The sequence below is a fragment of the Phoca vitulina genome, unplaced genomic scaffold (genome assembly GCF_004348235.1).
Source record: "Phoca vitulina isolate PV1807 unplaced genomic scaffold, GSC_HSeal_1.0 scaffold19, whole genome shotgun sequence".
Classification (NCBI taxonomy): Eukaryota; Metazoa; Chordata; class Mammalia; order Carnivora; family Phocidae; genus Phoca; species Phoca vitulina.
In genome coordinates, this window is record NW_022589722.1 from 7183670 (window position 1) to 7200744 (window position 17075).

Here is a 17075-nt window from a genome sequence, read left to right on the forward strand (position 1 = left end):
GACCATTTGTGAATCCTGAGCTTGGCACAGTATGTGGCATAGAGAGGGACTTAATAAGTAGTTAATGAATGTGGTAGATACAGGACAAAACACCAATCATATTCTAACCATTAGAAAGGATCCCAGGAGGGGCGGCTGAGTGGTGCAGTCATTTAAGAGCCCGACCCTTGATTTCGGCTCAGGTTGTGATCTCAGGGTTGTGAGGTCAAGCCCCGCCTCGAGCCCCACATCAGGCTCCACACTCAGCATGGAGTCTGCTTAAGACTCTCTCTCCCTCTGCTCCTCCCCCACCCCGCATGCACTCTTGGTCTCACTCTCTCAAATAAATAAATCTTTAAAAAAATAAAAAGAAAGAAAAGAAAGGATCCCAGGAGACATAAAGGACACAGTAATGGGGGAAATGCAAGAATCTGGGAGTTAGGAGAAGAGAGCTCGTGCCTAATGCTTTAGTGTTCCCTAAGTCTCCATCTCTAACTCTATAACCGTTAACTACTGTCTCAAGGGATAACTGTTCTGACAACACAGACTGGCCACCTTAACCTTGTTTTAATTAGTTCCAAACTCTTATTATTCTTCCATCACAATCTTAAACATTATAGGAACACATTGACTAATTTATAAGGCTACGCACAACTCCAAGCAGGCCTGAACCACACAGAGAATTTAAGATGCAAGACTTCTGAAAGGGTCAGAGAAATTTTGCCTCTAAGTTTCTTGAGGTTCTTTTAAGAATGGGGCCCTTTGTTTCCCGTACTATTGCAAAATAAATTAGCAAGAAGCTCTGCTGGCTGAGTACCTACTTCATTGAGGTCTGCAGTAATGCTATACAACCCAGCAGCAAGCGATTCAATGAAGGTATGTTCCCATAGAAAAAGGGACTTGAGTTTAAACTAAAAAGGACACGTGGTAGCTGATTCATTTATGACTAACTACAAGAAGTCAATTACATTATTAGTGATTCAAGCAAACGTTGCATCAGCTTACACCCCAAGAAACTCAAACCCAGACTGATAACTTAAGAGGCTGCTTTTCGTTGCAGTAAAGGAAGTACTCACACCACTCTAGATTAAGAAGAGATTGAGAACCACTGAGTTCTGTTTGAAAACCACTGTTTGAAACAAAAGCATGGCCAAATACCAATGGCTTGAAGGACTGCAAACCCTGGGAAAAGTCAACTTTATACAGCAAACAGACGCGAGGATTAAACCAGATAAAGCACACAAACGTGCACCACACGGAGCTGCCTGGCTACACACACTTGGTGGTTCCATCTCTCAGCTGTAAGGTGTTCAATACAGACAGAGGGCTGAAGGGATGCCTTCTTTTGTGCCCTTTACTGAGAAAACAGCCCACACTGAAAAGCACTATGTTAAGGACCCAGCTCAGGAAAGTCTGCGAAATAAATGGACATGCCTGGGTTGTCTGTAGTTCCCCTTTAAAAAGGGGTCCATTTTCCTTCCCATGGTATTTCAAAAACACAAGTACATTTCTTACAGCCATTGGCTAAAGCGGACTTAAAAGAAACTAAACAATCTCAGTGACATCAAATCTTCAAGAAACCAAGAAAACAATCTGCTTAATTTGCCTCCATGAGATAGACTATTCAACTTCCAAGAATCCAACCATTCTTTGCTAGATGTTTTCATGTGTAACAGACTTATTTGTATCCCATCTCACATATGGAGTGGTGGGCTCAGGCTAAGCAAATTGTGCAAAGTCCCACACTGGTAGCTGGTACAGGCCTGCATTCCAGCTCATTCTTCAGAGTCCAAGACTAGTGTTCTTTATACTAGGTCCTAAATGCCTCCTGAAGAAAGAAGCCTCCTTTTAAGACAGTTCTATGCCTTGTGAGCATGGACAGCAACAGGGCTTCAAGGCTAAAAATGACCAAAGATGGCTAGCTAGCAAGGAAAAATTAAAACCCGCATGTTCCAAACACTGTGAAACACCGTGAATAAATCATACTTCTCAACACAACAACAGTTAAGAGCTCGGGTTCTGGGGCCAAAAGGGCCCAAGTTCAAATTATGAATGAGCTATTTACTAGCCGTTTGACTCTGGGGCAAATTATTTAAACTCCTTAAGCCTCAGCTTCCCATCTACAGCATGAAGATTAAAAAATACTGACCTACCTATCTGCCAACCTCACCCAGTTGTTGGGAGGTCAAATGAGAAATGTATGTTGGTAACTTGAAGGCTCACAAGTGTAATTTATAGGAAATACAATTCCATTTAGTCTATTGACTCAAGGGGACAACACTGCCATAAATCAAGACTGGAAGATGTATCCAATCCTGTTTATAGTGCGATTGTCAAACCTTGTCATCTTAGGTTTATGCCCACTTACAGAATCTTCTCAAATAAAGTCCAATTTGCAGTCATCTTTCCTTCCTACAAATTTAGAGATTGCTCAGAACCAGAGAGAAAAGATACAAGAGACTTCTGGCTAACCCGTAACTCCTAAAGCTAATTTAATCACTGATGGGCGACTACGTTAACTCCGTTCTTTTACCACCATGCATGCAAATAAAGGAAATGTTACAAGAGCCCTAACATTTAAAAAGAAAATTTCTAAAAACATAAAATGTGGATTCTGACACATAGCAGTACCTAGTTTAATATGTAGGAGCACACAGACTTTGAATTGATAGGACACTTAACTTGGGGTTTCTGCTGGCTGTAAATAGAGGTCTTAATTTTACAAATAAGGACCTAAGCAGATAAGCAAAAATTAGACAAGATAACCCTCTTTGAAATGCTACAACGGCTTCTTATTTGAAGACTTATCACTTAAAGTAATAATCACAAGTTATTAAGAGAGCACTCATCTGCTTTAGTGATGATCTAGAGAAACAGTCTCTAAACATTTTTGATCAGTGTACCCCTATCAACAGAATACATCCCCAATCTATGTGCATTTGTTTATAAAATATACCATGTGCTTGTACACACACACACGTGCAAAAATACTTTAAGAGAATGACATAAAGGTACTCTGGAGATCACCTATCTAGAGAATTATTAAAACTAAATGTACCCAGAGATGACCATGTCTTCTGTTAGGATTTGAAACAATAATTAGTTTGATGTGATAGTCTCCAAATACAGGAATGCAGTAAACTCCACTGTTGTTTCCTGCCTGGTGGTCTCTATCGTGATGTTAGGAGTCTGGCCGACACTTAATCACCCCTCTGTCTTCAGGAGTGGGGTCACAAATGGCCTTCACAACTTAAAGGTACAAGGAAAGAGGCTAATAATCAAGGAGTTTATAACAGCTTAAAAAATATTTTCCCTTTATAAAATACAGAGACAAAGACATTAAGCATTATATTTGAATTTCTTTAAAAATGCCTTTAGGAGCATGGTTTCTTTTTGCTTCCCATCCATTCCTCCCCCAAGCCCAGTTTCCACTTAGCATGGGCCATAAACCTTACTACCACTTTGACCTGCATGTTCACAAACAGTGCAGACTTTGTCCCAGATTCATGAATTACAGAATCCTTACAATAATAGTATTTCTTTTCCCAAACTCTCTGGCAAACGACTCTGCTGCACAAACCTCTCGATATTCAACATTAAAATGATAAATGATCATGAAAAGGCTCCTATAAAAGTCAGGAGCTGAACTCCAAAATATTCCTTGTGAGATTATTCAACTGCAAAATGACAGAAAACACTTACAAAAATTGAAAATCCTTAACTGGAAAATAAATGGGAAGCCTTACCACTTTTCTATCGTTTGACACATTGAACAATACCAAAAGAAATGAGTTAGCTAAGGTAAAACGGCGGTCAAAAGACTGGTCCACAAGTTAACTGTTGAGGAAATGGTGTCAGTCCTCACTCTTGATACAACCCAAGGCTTACTTGCTTCGGAGCACTGTAAAGCTACATAATGTAACATCTGGTTTAATGTTTCTTCACTTTATGCTTTTCTCAGAAAAAAAAAATATATATATATATATCTCAAGATTTATAGAAATAGCCAGAAACTATAACTCATCACATATAAATTCCTCTGGCCTATCTGCATTAATATAAATGACTTCAGGACTCAGTTAAGCAGCTTAGTTTGGTTAGTAGTACAAACTATTTTACTACAAAAGTTTTTCATACTGTTATGTTCCAGACATGAAAAATAAAGGATTACCGTATTTTAGCAGAAGCCATGTACAAAAGTTCAGGTGCAGACTGAAATGGGACTGAACAATCGGAAGTCCCTATGCCTTCAGATAAAGAAGAGATCTATTGTTTCAGACAATCCGAAACAAAACTATTGGTAAATTCTCCCCACAGCTTATCAATAACATCTTATCACATTAGCTGAAACAGGGGTGCAAAGGGGAGAGGAATGATCTTTAAACTTTAATATACAGTATACTGTTTTAACCTTTAGCTATTAAACACCAGAATAGTCAGGAATACTGCTTCCTTTTAACAGGAAGGCCAATTCCAAGATCTGTAATCCCTAGACAAAACAAAATTCCTTGCAACTGGTTTAACAGTGACTTGAGGAAATCATTTGTGCAACTGTACCAGAAAGCCATTTTCTAGTGGCCTTTGCAGTCTATTAATGTAGAAATATTGTCAACGAAGGGTACGGACAGACAAGGGACTCCCGTTCCAGACTGAAGAGGAAGACAGCCACATTATCCTGCATGAACTAGGGGAAGCCTTGCTTCAGCATTATGGAGCAAGACAGTACTTACATTTGGAGAAAAGGAAGTAATGTTAAAACTACCCATTAAAATTCAGAAAGTAACATCCCTAAACATATTGCCAATAATTATGAACTCTTGGTGCCAATTGCAATTAATGATTTTGAAAGCAGTCATCCTCTCTTGAAAGGATTTCTGAGAAACTATCTTTTCGCTCAGGCAGTATAAAAGCCTTTTCAATGATCACTATTGCATTTCTTAAAAGCACACAGAAATGCCGACATGTGCAGGTCTGGCACACACCTGCGTGTGCATTCAGCAGACACACAAATGTTTCCAACAAAATAGCTACGCGAAACACTCCCCGGAAGCAATGAATGAGACATCGCAAACAAACAGCTACTGTACTGTAGACAATTGTCTGGGGAATATAAGGTTAAGGTCACAGCAAACAGCCAGATGCTAGGTCTCAGGGATGCTTGCAAGCCTTTTTAAAGAGGAACTTAACAGCTCTTTACATGCCAGACCTCACCTAAACTCTAAAATGAAATATTTATTAAGTGTTCTTCCTACCGCATTTCTTTTTAAGCACCTAAAAGTCAGATGTCAAAATCTTCAAAACTTATTTTCCATCTGAGAATAGGTTCTATGACACAAGTTTTAGGTACTAGAATATATTCAACTCTCTGGATACTTCGCCTTTGATTCCAAGGATTTAGTATGCAGAACTTTATCCATCACCTGGCTTCAAAGGAGTTACCAGATGCGATGCAGTTGGCAAACAACAGTCATCAGAACTGGGGTGAGACCGGGGTAGACTCTACTACCAGTTGTTTTACTGCACATTCAAATCTGAAAAACTGGGAGACTTTCTCAAAGAACACACTGAAAAATAAAACCATAATAATTGGCAAGGGGGTTCCATGTGCTGTGGTTATTATAATGCAAATGCCCAAGAATGGCCTATAAAGTACACACACATAGCCTGTATTCTAAATTCCCTCGTATTCAGCTGTATATTCCTGTGTAGTCTACAAAATCAGTCATTAATAAATCCCCAAATTTGGCTCTACTGATTTCAAGTAATTGATTTCAAGTAACCTAAATTGTGAAATATTTCGAGTGTACATGTTTACATAAGTAGCTCCCAAAAAAGCCACTCTATGGTAAGTCACTTAACTGTGTAGAGAAAAACTCAAAATTCCCCACTTTCAATTTCCACTGAAGAACCATGTTATCCTCTACAACCAAAGAATTACCAACAAGTTTTTATCATATGCGGTAGTGATCTACACTCCAGCACTCAATGTTTCATTTAGGTTCTTAGAATTTATCCGAAACAGAAATCTGAAAATGAGGAATCAAAAACTCACATTTCAACTTTTGAGAATAAAAATTCATAAACATACCTTTTGTTGAATTCCAGCTTAAGTGATTTTTATGTAAATCTTGCAGCTGATGAAAAGCAAAAAGCAACCAATCCCTGCAGTGATTATTAGTCTGTTCTTTAAGACTATGGGTCATCTGCCCCAGGATTTTCTAATTGAACAAGAATTCCATGGGGCAAAGTAATTGTTTCTCAAAGGTGGGCCAGAATGGACCCAATGATCTTCACTTCAACGGGGAAGCAATGACATGCAAATTCTGAGTATCACTTTGTTTGGTAGATGTTACCTTTGTCTCTTATCCTCATTTCATGAGATTAGCCTGGGAATGTGTCCATGTTTTGACTTTAGAGATCAAAAAAAAAAAAAAAGTTACCCTGTGTTTCCTCTAATACCTAAACATGTATACACAGATCATCTTCACTCCTAGCAAATGTTTTTCAGCATGACCAGTGTGCAACTGACATTCACATAGCTTATAGAACCTAAGTCTTCTGAGAAACGTATCTTTTATAGCTGAACCTCTATAATCATGACAAGAGATTGATTAAAATGCCAAGATAAGAAACAATTTATTATAGAGAGAAGAAAAATTTCTCATCCAAAATATAGAAATCTGTACAACTTTGCCACAATCAATATACATGAACTGTACAAATTTACACCAGTTCATAATTTACCAAATAAAAGATGACTAACAAAGTTCACAAAATAGATGGTGGTTTGTGGAAAAGACTTTTACCCAATTAAGTACAAGGAAAGTTACAAACCAGACCTCCACTTTCTAAAAATAAGAAGTTTACTCAGTCTTAGAAAACTACAAGCTAGCAAATGTACAGAGAGCTGGCTGGTGCTAACACCACAGTTGAGACAGTGTCTTTTTAAGGGTCTTTTTTTAAAGCCTGTTGCCATGGCAGATTCTGGTCACTTGCTACTCTCAAGGCCAAAAACACAATACAAGGTCTGACCATTTCCCCAGGTCATGCTTACTAGGTTTGTCTTATGTACATTTATACATTTAAGTGCTAGGTAAAAGTCTTGTCAAAATTTCCAGTACTACCATGTTTAAAATGTTGAGCTTTCCTATTGAGCTGCCAAAAAAGTTAACAATTTTCAAGTGTAATAGTGCAAATTTCCTCTGCAAGATCTACTGCAGAGAAAGGTTCTTTGAAATACAGATTTGCCTTAAAGGGGTTGATGGAAAAAATTTAGGTATAACATCTGGGAGAAACTGAAACCACCCTAGGACTTCACTCCCTAGCAAATAAAGTGATCATTTACTTGGACTCACAGGCTATTAAATCAATGAAAGGTACTGTCCAAACTATGGCACTGTCACTTTAAAAAAAATTTTTTTTTTACCATTCTATCTTGTGCCAGATCTTCACAGCTGTGACATGGTTTAAATTCCATAATCCATCCCCAAGAGGAGCCCACCCAAAGCAAAAATCAAATTTATCCATCCATTATAAGATGATCCATCCACAGACTATATCTTAACCTGATACAGTCATCATATTGTAGTTTTTGGAAGGGCTGGTTCTGCCCAAGAGAAGTTCCTCCTTACAGCTGATTCTGCTGTCTACCATTTGCACGTTGGTGCTGTTTTGAGTGCTACCTCCTGCTGGTGAGGCTTCATACAGCACGCAGATGGAGCCATCCTCTCCGATTCTGTAGGACACTTCGTAGGGGTCAACCCAGAGTGTGAGTTCACTTGGGAGAAGCCTGAACAGCTCCTGACTGCTCAGTCCAATCCGCTGTGCTGCCTGTCCAATCAGAGGATCCATTTTATGGTTGATGCGAATACAACGGTAACCTGATCCCTTGCACGGCTTTTCTGGGAACCAGTGATGTTTATAATGTTCTACAGGAAAAAAAAAAAAGAACAGAGAAACAATGCTTTAGATCGTTACTGTTAGGTCCCGCTGTAGCTTCCTTCTTCCGCTGGCTCCTTTGAGAAGTGAAAAATTTAAACTATCAACTTTTAAAAATGCCCAGCATCGCTCTCGCTGCTGTGCGTGTGCGGGGCTGGGGAAAGAGCGGGCAAGGCTTTAGAAATAACACAGTAGCATGGGACAAAACAATCTCCAGGAACCAACCGGTCGAGCCGCCAAAACAGGAATCGGGCGCGCGGCCTCGGCTGGCCGGGCAGCCGGCTGGCACTGGCGGCCAGGCGGGAACCTGTTTACTTTCTCCACCCCACCCCAGCCGCACACAATGGGGTTTATGGCTTTGGAGGAGAAGCGCCACCGGACTGTTAACCCCGAAGGGAAGAAAAACAAGCAACCCTAAACCACGCTCTGGGCAGGGCCGTAACTGAACCGGTGACAAATGCGATGATTAATGGTCAGAGGCAGGAGGCGCGGGGAGACAGCACGTCCGTCCCGGGCTGGCCCCGGGGCAGCGGCGCGGTTTCCCACCCCCGGGCCGGGCCGCCGAGCCCACAACGGTTGGAGGGAGTTGGGGGAGGGGGCGTCGAACCAACCCCAGCCCCGCAATTCCTTTGTCCCCAAATCCGCGGACGGTCCGAGGACCGCGGCTCCCGCCTCAGTGGCTGTAGTTTCTTTGTTGTGCGCCTGTTTCCTTCTCCCCTCGGTGGGCCAGCCGTGGGGGGAGGGGGCGCCCTCGGCCCAGCCCCCAAACCCTCGCCGGGACCCGCCGTTAGCGGCCACCTAGCGCGCCAGCCCGGGTCCCGCGGCGGGACCCGAGCGCTGCCCGCCCGGGGCAGAGCCGCGGCTCCCGCGGCCCCGACGGCTCGGCCCGCCTCCCCGCCCGGGGTGTGCGGTCCACGTCCGCCCGGCGCCCCTCGCACTCCCGCCGCGGCCGGCTCACCTGCCAGCAGCTCCTGCAGGCTCTGGCTGAAGGTCTGCAGCTGTCGCTCGCTCGTGAGCCCCTTGGTGCGGAGGAACTTGGAGATGAAAGACACGGCAGCGGCGATCTCGCCTATCATGGTGGCGGCCCGGGTGTAGAAGGGATGCATGGGGGCGGCGGGCGGGGGCGGCCCGGGGCGGCCGGGGCTCGGCGGCGCGGCCCCGACGGCGGAGCGGCCACCCCGGGCTCCCTCGCAGGTCAGAGGGCTGAGAAGAAGAGAGGGCGGGAGGGGCGGACAGCTACTTTTTTTTTCTCCTTTATAGTAAAAAAGTTATTTTCACGACAGGAAGCGGCAGGCGAGAGGAAGAGACGAGCGACGGCGGCCTGGTCACATCGCTCGGACTTCCCCAGCCGCCTCCGCGTCCAGCTCCCCAGCCTCCGAAGCTCCCAACAGTTGCATTTCCAGCTCGGAGGGGCGAAGACACACAGGCGCCGTGCAGTAGCTTTTATAGCGCCGCGGAAAGGAAGTGGCGTAGCTGGAGTATGACGGCCGACTGCAGCCAATCCGGAGATCGCACCATTGTGACGCAGCAGATTCGGAGCCGGAGGGGGCGGGAAAAGGGAGCAGGGGGCGGATGCAGAGACCGGGAAGAGAGGGAGGAGCTGACGTAATCCGCTTGTAAACAAATAAACTCCCGAGCGGCGGCCGGAGACCGGCGGGCTGTGGCCAGGGGACCGAGCCGAGCGAGGGTGCGCGTGTGAAAGCCCCGCCCCAGCCCTAGCTCCTCCTTCCCGCTTCCGCAACTCCGGGCCCAGCGCCAGGGCATCCTCTGCGAAAGTGCGCTGCCTGGGCTTGCTCGCCGGGAGGCTCAGTGCTGGGCAGTAAAAGCCGCTTTGCTTAGGCTGTCCGCGCGCGCGGATCCCGTCCCCGCTCCGGTCTAAGAGGCTGGATCACCAAGCTGGAGGCCTGTGCGGGGCAGCGCGGTTCGGGTCCCCGTGCCAAAGGTGCGGGGACGCTCAGCGGGGGTGCGGAGAAAGTGGAGCCCGCGGACCTTTGCGGGTCTTTCTGCAACCCCAGGGAGTCGGGGTCTCGTAGTAGAAGCGCTGCCAACTCCAGGGAGCCGATCCTGCTCCACCCTTGGGGAGGAGTGGGGGGATGTCTTTGTAAAGTTTAATTGCAAAATAAATAAAAGGTTAGTAAGCCTTTTATGGTTGCTGTTTCAGTAACTTCTGGAGGTAAACGAGGAGTGGAGACCTTACAGAATCCAACTTAGTGCTGATAAATGTAGTAACGCGGATTCTGTAAAGTTTAAGCTCTAGGGGGTTGGGGAGGGGGAGGGGAGTTGCATAATGCATTTTACACCGTGTCTACGCTAACCAGAGATTCTTTTTTTTAGAGTCCAAATAACTGTCGGGCCCTTAGAGTTCTGCTGCTCATTATAAAAACAGAAGAAAATAAAGATTAAATTTGAAGCTTGTAAAAGTATTAGTCGTAGACGTTTGAGTTTACTGGAAACCCTACTTGCAAAACTAGAAAAAAAAGTGACGGTTGTACTATGGCTTGAGCCTGCTAAAACGATTAAGCCTAAGAGAGGGTTAACCCTAACTCCATTAAGGAGGAGAAAAAAAAAAAAGATGGTGAGTGGGGCAGATGGAGAAAGCAAACAAGAGGCAGAAGTTGAACTCTACCAGATGGAAATAAATATCCTGAGTTTTGTTGGTCATCAATATTGCAAAACACACCACTTTGAGTTGTGTGTGTGTGTGTGTGTTTTTAAAATACTGAGCCGAAGGGTATAGAAATGAAGCAAAAGTAGGACGTTATAAAGCAGAGGGAGAAAACGTTTTATTGTTTAAATGAAATATTTAAAACTGGGTTTGAAAGAACAACTTATAGATTATTTTTTTCATTCATACGCAATAATTAGTTACATGTGACCTAAGTTAAATACTTTAAAGATGGTATTGTTAAAAGCATTGACTGTTGTGAATGTCTTAATTTTCTTTGGATGAGTGCATCAAAAATAATGGTAAATAAGGTACGTTTTTTCCTTTTAGGACTTTTCAGATAGAACTGTGCTTTAAAATAGGCGTCATGGTAATTCACTGAGGACATGAAACCTCTTTTACTACTCAAAAAGGAGACAGGGAAACAGAAGTAAATTCTTAAAATCACGATAGTCCTAGCACAAGATCTCCTGATATCCCTCCTAACTCCACCCACCCTTAATCTGCTCCGTTCATTTCCTTCACGTTATCAGTCATTTGAGCATTAGATGAGAAATCAAATGAAGGTTTTTCTCCTCCAAGCCTGGTCTCCAACTTGGACTCCTGATAATTCTGAGCTTCATTTGACTCCTCTGAAATTCAAACGATTTATGAAGTTAACAAAATGCTAGCATTTGAACTCAGACTTGTTTCCCAAGGGCACATTCTCTCCACTTTTAACTGCCTTCCCAGGCAGTGGCTGGACCCCTTCTGAAAGCTTTTTAAAATCAGTTGAATAGGGTTACCAGAAAGTTAAACTCACCCCCACACTGTTTTTTATCATATGTGTATGTTTCCCTCCTTAAATCATTCTTTGAAGTGACAAGTGGATTTAAGAAATTACTCTTCTACCTGGGGAGTCTAGGGAGAACTCAGAGAAAGAACTGGAAATAAATATTGGTCCTAAATGCAAGCTTTAGATAGTGCACAATGTTAATTACTAACAGTTTCAATTCTGGACATACATATGTTTAATAGTATTTTTCCAGAGGTTTAGTCAGGTTCTTCCCATCTATAAAGCAAGCTGGTGTTTCTCAACAGCTTTTGAATTATAAAGGCACTTTCTCATTTTGCTGTTAGGTTAAACTATAGGGCAGTCTCAACTACAGTTGACCCGTGAAAAACGCAGGTATTAGGGGCAAAGAGCCACAAGCAGTCAAATCCACATATTACTTTGGACTCCCCCAAAACTTAACTACTCATAGCCTATTGCAGACCAGAAGCCTTACCAATAACATAAAGTCAATTAACACGTATTTTGTATGTGATATTTTTATACAATGTATTCTTATAATAAAGTAATGCTGAGAAAAGAAAATGTTATTAAAATCGTAAGAGAAGATACATTTATAATATAGTATAGTATATAAAAAACTTCTTCTATAAGTAGACCCACACAGCTCGAACCTGTGTATTTGAAGGGTCAACTGTCTTGACAAACCCAACTCTCTTGGCTGTGTGTAAGAGGCAAGTTACTTGCTTCTCTGCATTCTATTTCCTTCAGAAACTTAAAGGTTGTTGTGAGGACTAAGTAGAATAATTATAGAGACTATTTAGCACTCTCTCTGGCACTAAGGAAGCACCCAAATATATATATTAGCTGGCTTATATTGTCATCAGGCAATTTGATAATATCAAATTTATTTCCCAAACCTAGAAAAATTTAAATCAAAGCACTAAAAACAAACAGACAAACAAAATTTGGGAATTCTATCAAAGCAAACCCAGAAAATGAACCTGGGTTTCAAAATAAGTTTGCAAGTAAAAGCACAAACGTCAGGTCTTTGGAAAGAGTGCTTAGAAGTTCAGAAAGTTCTATCTATAGAGGTAACTATTGGACAACTAACTAGAATTCCAAAGGGCCAGGGATTTATATTCCCATCCCTCAGCTCAACTGTTACTAGAACAGTTTGCTCTGGAATAACAAATCAGAGCAACCTGGACACTTTTTGAGTATTCTGTTTTTTAACCAAAAAGAGAAAGAGAGAAAAAAAAATAAACATTTACATAGGGTAGGAAAATGAACTTCTTTATTTCATAGACTAGTGAAATTTAAGGATGAACACAAGGTTGAAAATGTTTTATTTTGCCAAAGATTTTTTTTAAAAAGAATCACATTACCATCTGCTATCACTATCATTTTGGGAAAAGGATGACATTTTAACATCCTCAAAGTCGGAAAGGTATCCATGTTAGAATAAAGCATGGTCTTTTTAATTGAATAAATCTCAAGTCACTAAATGCCACTTTTTGAATGCCATCATGGTCTGCATTTGGGAACTCATCTAAACTATTAATCTATAAAGATGATAACACTAAATTAAATTAAGCTATTATGCTATTCATTTTATATGCTAGTCCCACTGCCTGAGATACCTTCTCCCTTTCTCCTTTCCCTAGCTAATTTCTGCTCACCCTCCAAGAAGCTTTTGTGACTCTTTGCACTTGAGTAAATGTCCACAGTATTCTGTTTTCCCTTCCCCTGGCTCTGGGACTCAGCAAACACTAGATTTACTATGTTTACAAGTCTCTCTTTCTTTCTAGTCTGTAAATTCTTTGAGGACAGGCATCTTATGTAATTCACTATTGTATCCCCAATGCCTAATGCCCAACGCATAGCCAATGCTCTTGAATGATGTTAAATAGACATATCAAAATACAAATGAGTCAAATCAAAACCATGACTTGCAATTTGTCAGATGAAAAATAATATAGAGAGAGTTTTTGTGGCTTAAAATTGGACAGTCAATATTTGAGAGGACAAGATAAGTAACTCAACTCCATGGCACTTTTTTCCCTGGCTGCCATGTTAGATTATTGTGGAAATTGCTTTTGTAAGTAAATATTGTTCTAGGATAGACCGCATTTCCAGAGCAAATGAAATGGAGGCCAAAGTAACTTAGATATATTGCTCAGGAATATTGTGGTAACATCCACATTGCCGACATTTCAGATTTTTTACTTTGTATCCCTTTATGCTATGTAGACATGTTTTAGTATTTTTCTATCTGGTTAGCCATGGTGTCATTTGCTTATGTACCACTCTCTCATACTGCCCTTCCATCCTGAAGTTGCTCAGGAGGTGTCCTTCCTATGCTCTAGTCTCTCAGTTCATTCATGAGATCCAGGATTCCTGGATTATTGCTGGGAAAGGCCCAGAATTTTTCTAATGGCTGTACTGCAGTTCACAAGTTTGTCTGGAAGGCCTTTGCCCACCATCCCCTTGTATACAGTAATCCCACGTGGCCAAGGTCTTGTTCCCCATCTGGACTATCCCTCTCCCAAAGGCGCAGTTAGACCCATAGACTTCCGGGCTGAGCTGGAGGTGGCTTCATTGTTCCCAGTCAGCTAGCTGCGTTCGCTAAAATTGTATTTGTCCTGAACTTACTTCCAGATGTTAGGTGTCTACGGTGCTTGCTTTTGAAAACTCACAGCTTAGCCAAAAAGTACAGGGGGGAGTGGGAGAGTTCTCTCTAGGGTTAACAGCACACAGAGACAAGGCATTCATTCCTGTGTGTGTTTGGCTACAGAAGGAGATAAGAAAGCCCCAAAAGTGAATAATCTCTGCTAAACTCTGCTGAAGTGAATAATCTCTGCTAATAAATCTAAAGCAGAAATAATCTCTGCTGAATTATGAAGTTGACCCATAATTAGTTCTCTTTAGAAAGAAGAAAAGGGGGGGCCTGACCTTGCAGTATTTTAAATTCTTAAACCAATATAAGGAAAATAAGTATTTTTGAAAAAAATTGGTGGTGGGGGTGAGGCATAGGATGTTCGGAGGGGGGATATTTTTGACAGGGGTGTGATAGGATCAGATTTATTTTTTGGAAAGCCCTGAGGATGATGGATTGGAAAGAGGTAATGTTGAAGTGACTTCTATTTTTTTTTTTTAAAGATTATTTATTTATTTATTTATTTAACAGAGATAGAGAGAGAGCATAAGTAGGCAGAGCGGCAGACAGAGGGAGAGGGAGAAGCAGGCTCTCTGCCGAGCAGGGAGCCCGATGCGGGGCTCGATCCCAGGACCCTGGGATCATGACCTGAGCCAAAGGCAGCCGCTTAACCAACTGAGCCACCCAGGCGCCCCAAAGTGACTTCTATTTTTGTCTCCCTTCTTACTTAAATCTTTAAATAATTTAGCTTGCACGTGGGCTTATCTCTTCAACAGAGACCTCTGTCTTTTTTAATTCTTCTTCTTTTTGGTTGCCCACAGGAAGGAGACCGCTTTTAGCAGCCTCCCCATCTGGCACCCTGCCTTGCTTTGCTTAGGTATGAATCCAAGGGCAGGTATGAATCCAAGTTCAGAAAACACAACAGGGCTAGGAATCAGAGGGTGACACATGCAGATTTGGGGCTAACCTGTTTCTTGTTAAAGCAACTCAGATTGGAGAGAATGGGAGGAAAGGGGACTAAAATGTTGCCTACCGGCAGCAAGGGCAATGGTCATGTATCATTGGGCAGCACACACCAGGCCAAGGGCGGCAGACGCATTCCTATGTCGTTCTCCAAGAAACGCCACCAGGGAGAAATGCCACCATGGAAGTCTAATTGGCAGCGAACCATGTGAGATTTCAGTCCTCAAGAAAAGAAGTAATTTACCCAGGGTCTTGCAACCAGATTTGAACTCTCAAGTCATGGACTCCAAATCTTGTTGGCGTGCTCCTGATACTACCTTTCCTAAACGGGACTGCGAGAAAGAAAACCCTATGAAGTTTAGAAGACCATTTCGAGATGAGCAGGGACAGTAGAAAGAAAAAACAAAACCTGAGGCAGCTGAGGAGATCTCTCATGGCTGACATACCCAGGAAAAAACAGCTACATTCATTAAAAGGCTCCCTGAAAAATGAATCAAAGGACATATTAAAACATTCATCTGCCAGATAAAATAATTTCACTGGAATGAAAATTATCCCTAGGGGCCGTTAAGAGAAAGCAGCAAAAATGCCTTCCATGTCAGACTATCAAAGCACCTCACTTATCCTTTGGCCTAAACTGGCAGGAGGAACCAGGGAGGGGTCAGCCCCACAGTCCCCCTTCCCCAGCAACTGAGAGAAGCCCACTAGGCATCAGGTGGAAGAAGCAGGAAGGTGGCTACAAGGGCTGGTTTTGTGTCTATCTCAGCAGGGCATTGGAACTTGATCGCTGGCCTTCCAGGAATTCTCCTTGAACTTTCTATTGTTAAGCGCCAGGGCCACTTCTCAAAGCCAGGCCTCCCTCCATGACCTTGTTTCCTTCCTTTTAGCAGAACCCTCTGATTCCATTTACTTTGCTCTTTGTAAAGTTACCACCATATACTCTGTCTCCTCCAGGGTTCAGGCTTATTGGATGTTTATCTGCATCTCCCCAGCTGCCAAAGACCTATTTCAGTGTTAAGGCTTAACAGTAGTCACGGGGAAAGGGACAGATGATAAGATCAAGTTCGGAAAATTGTGAACTTTAAAGAATCATTACAAAGTTCTTAACAAGTTTGCATCCCAGCCTATAATATTTTTTAACTTTCTGAATATGGAACACATGGATCTCTGCTTCCCTTCGAACTAATAGGACAGGGGGTTGGGATGTCTCAGTGGTTTCCACCCCATCCTTACCCCAGCATCGCCCCAGGAAACCGACAGAAATGCAAACTTTTGGCTCCAGACCCACTAAATAAAAAAATCCAGGGGTAGGGCCCAGCTATCTAGACACTAATGTTTCAGAAAGACTGCTTTTAAAAAGTAGTGACAATCTCGGGGTTGTGAGGTTGAGCCCCATGTAGGGTGTAGAGATTACTTAAAGAAATAAACTTAAAAAGTAGTGGCAAAATTCTAGAACTTAAAACCAATGAAATTTTTATCCAGGCATATACTATCTCAAGTTAGAAAATTTGTCTCTTAAAAGAAAAAAAGTCAAGATACCAATTTAATAGGTAAAAATGTTAACTTTAAGTATCAACTAAGTTTTAAGTGAGTTGTTACTTGCGTCCCGGAAGTTCTATAGTCTGGGTAAAATGCATTCTTCCCAGCTTCTGAGACATTAGGCAAGCCAGAACAGATAATGATGTCCACATGTTACTCTCAAGAGAGAAGATAATACTCAGGAAGCTTGGTAAAATAATCATCTAACCAAATGTTGGCATAGTCCATGATTTTATTTTCACTTCTAAGAAAAGCAGCAACTTGACCTTTTTAAGGGACTTGAATGTAAAAATCTCAAAGTAGATTAGCATTTACATGTACGAAGTGACGTCACATCATTCATTTGACACAAGATAGTCAACTAAAACCAAGGAACATTCAAATGGCAAAAAGAAGTGCAATAAACAAATAAATATAGAGGCCCTACACAGAGATGCCCAACATGATTGTGAAAACTATCATGGATTTGGATGTACTTCAGCTTGAATTTCCCCTTGGAAAATTGAACTTAGAACGTATTCATCTACGGCACATAGCAAGTTAGACTGATCTAAATTCCT

At 42.2% G+C, this 17075-nt stretch overlaps 1 protein-coding gene across 1 annotated transcript; it reads right to left on the reverse strand.

Annotated features, from left to right (window-relative positions):
- Positions 1 to 372: 372 nt before the first annotated feature.
- BTG1 (BTG anti-proliferation factor 1) lies at positions 373 to 9321 on the reverse strand. Its single transcript, XM_032416704.1, has 2 exons — positions 8876 to 9321; positions 373 to 7907 (listed from the first exon to the last, which is right to left on the reverse strand). Exons 1-2 carry the CDS (start codon positions 9021 to 9023, stop codon positions 7540 to 7542), a joined length of 516 nt encoding a protein of 171 aa, XP_032272595.1. The 5' UTR covers positions 9024 to 9321; the 3' UTR covers positions 373 to 7539.
- Positions 9322 to 17075: the final 7754 nt, after the last annotated feature.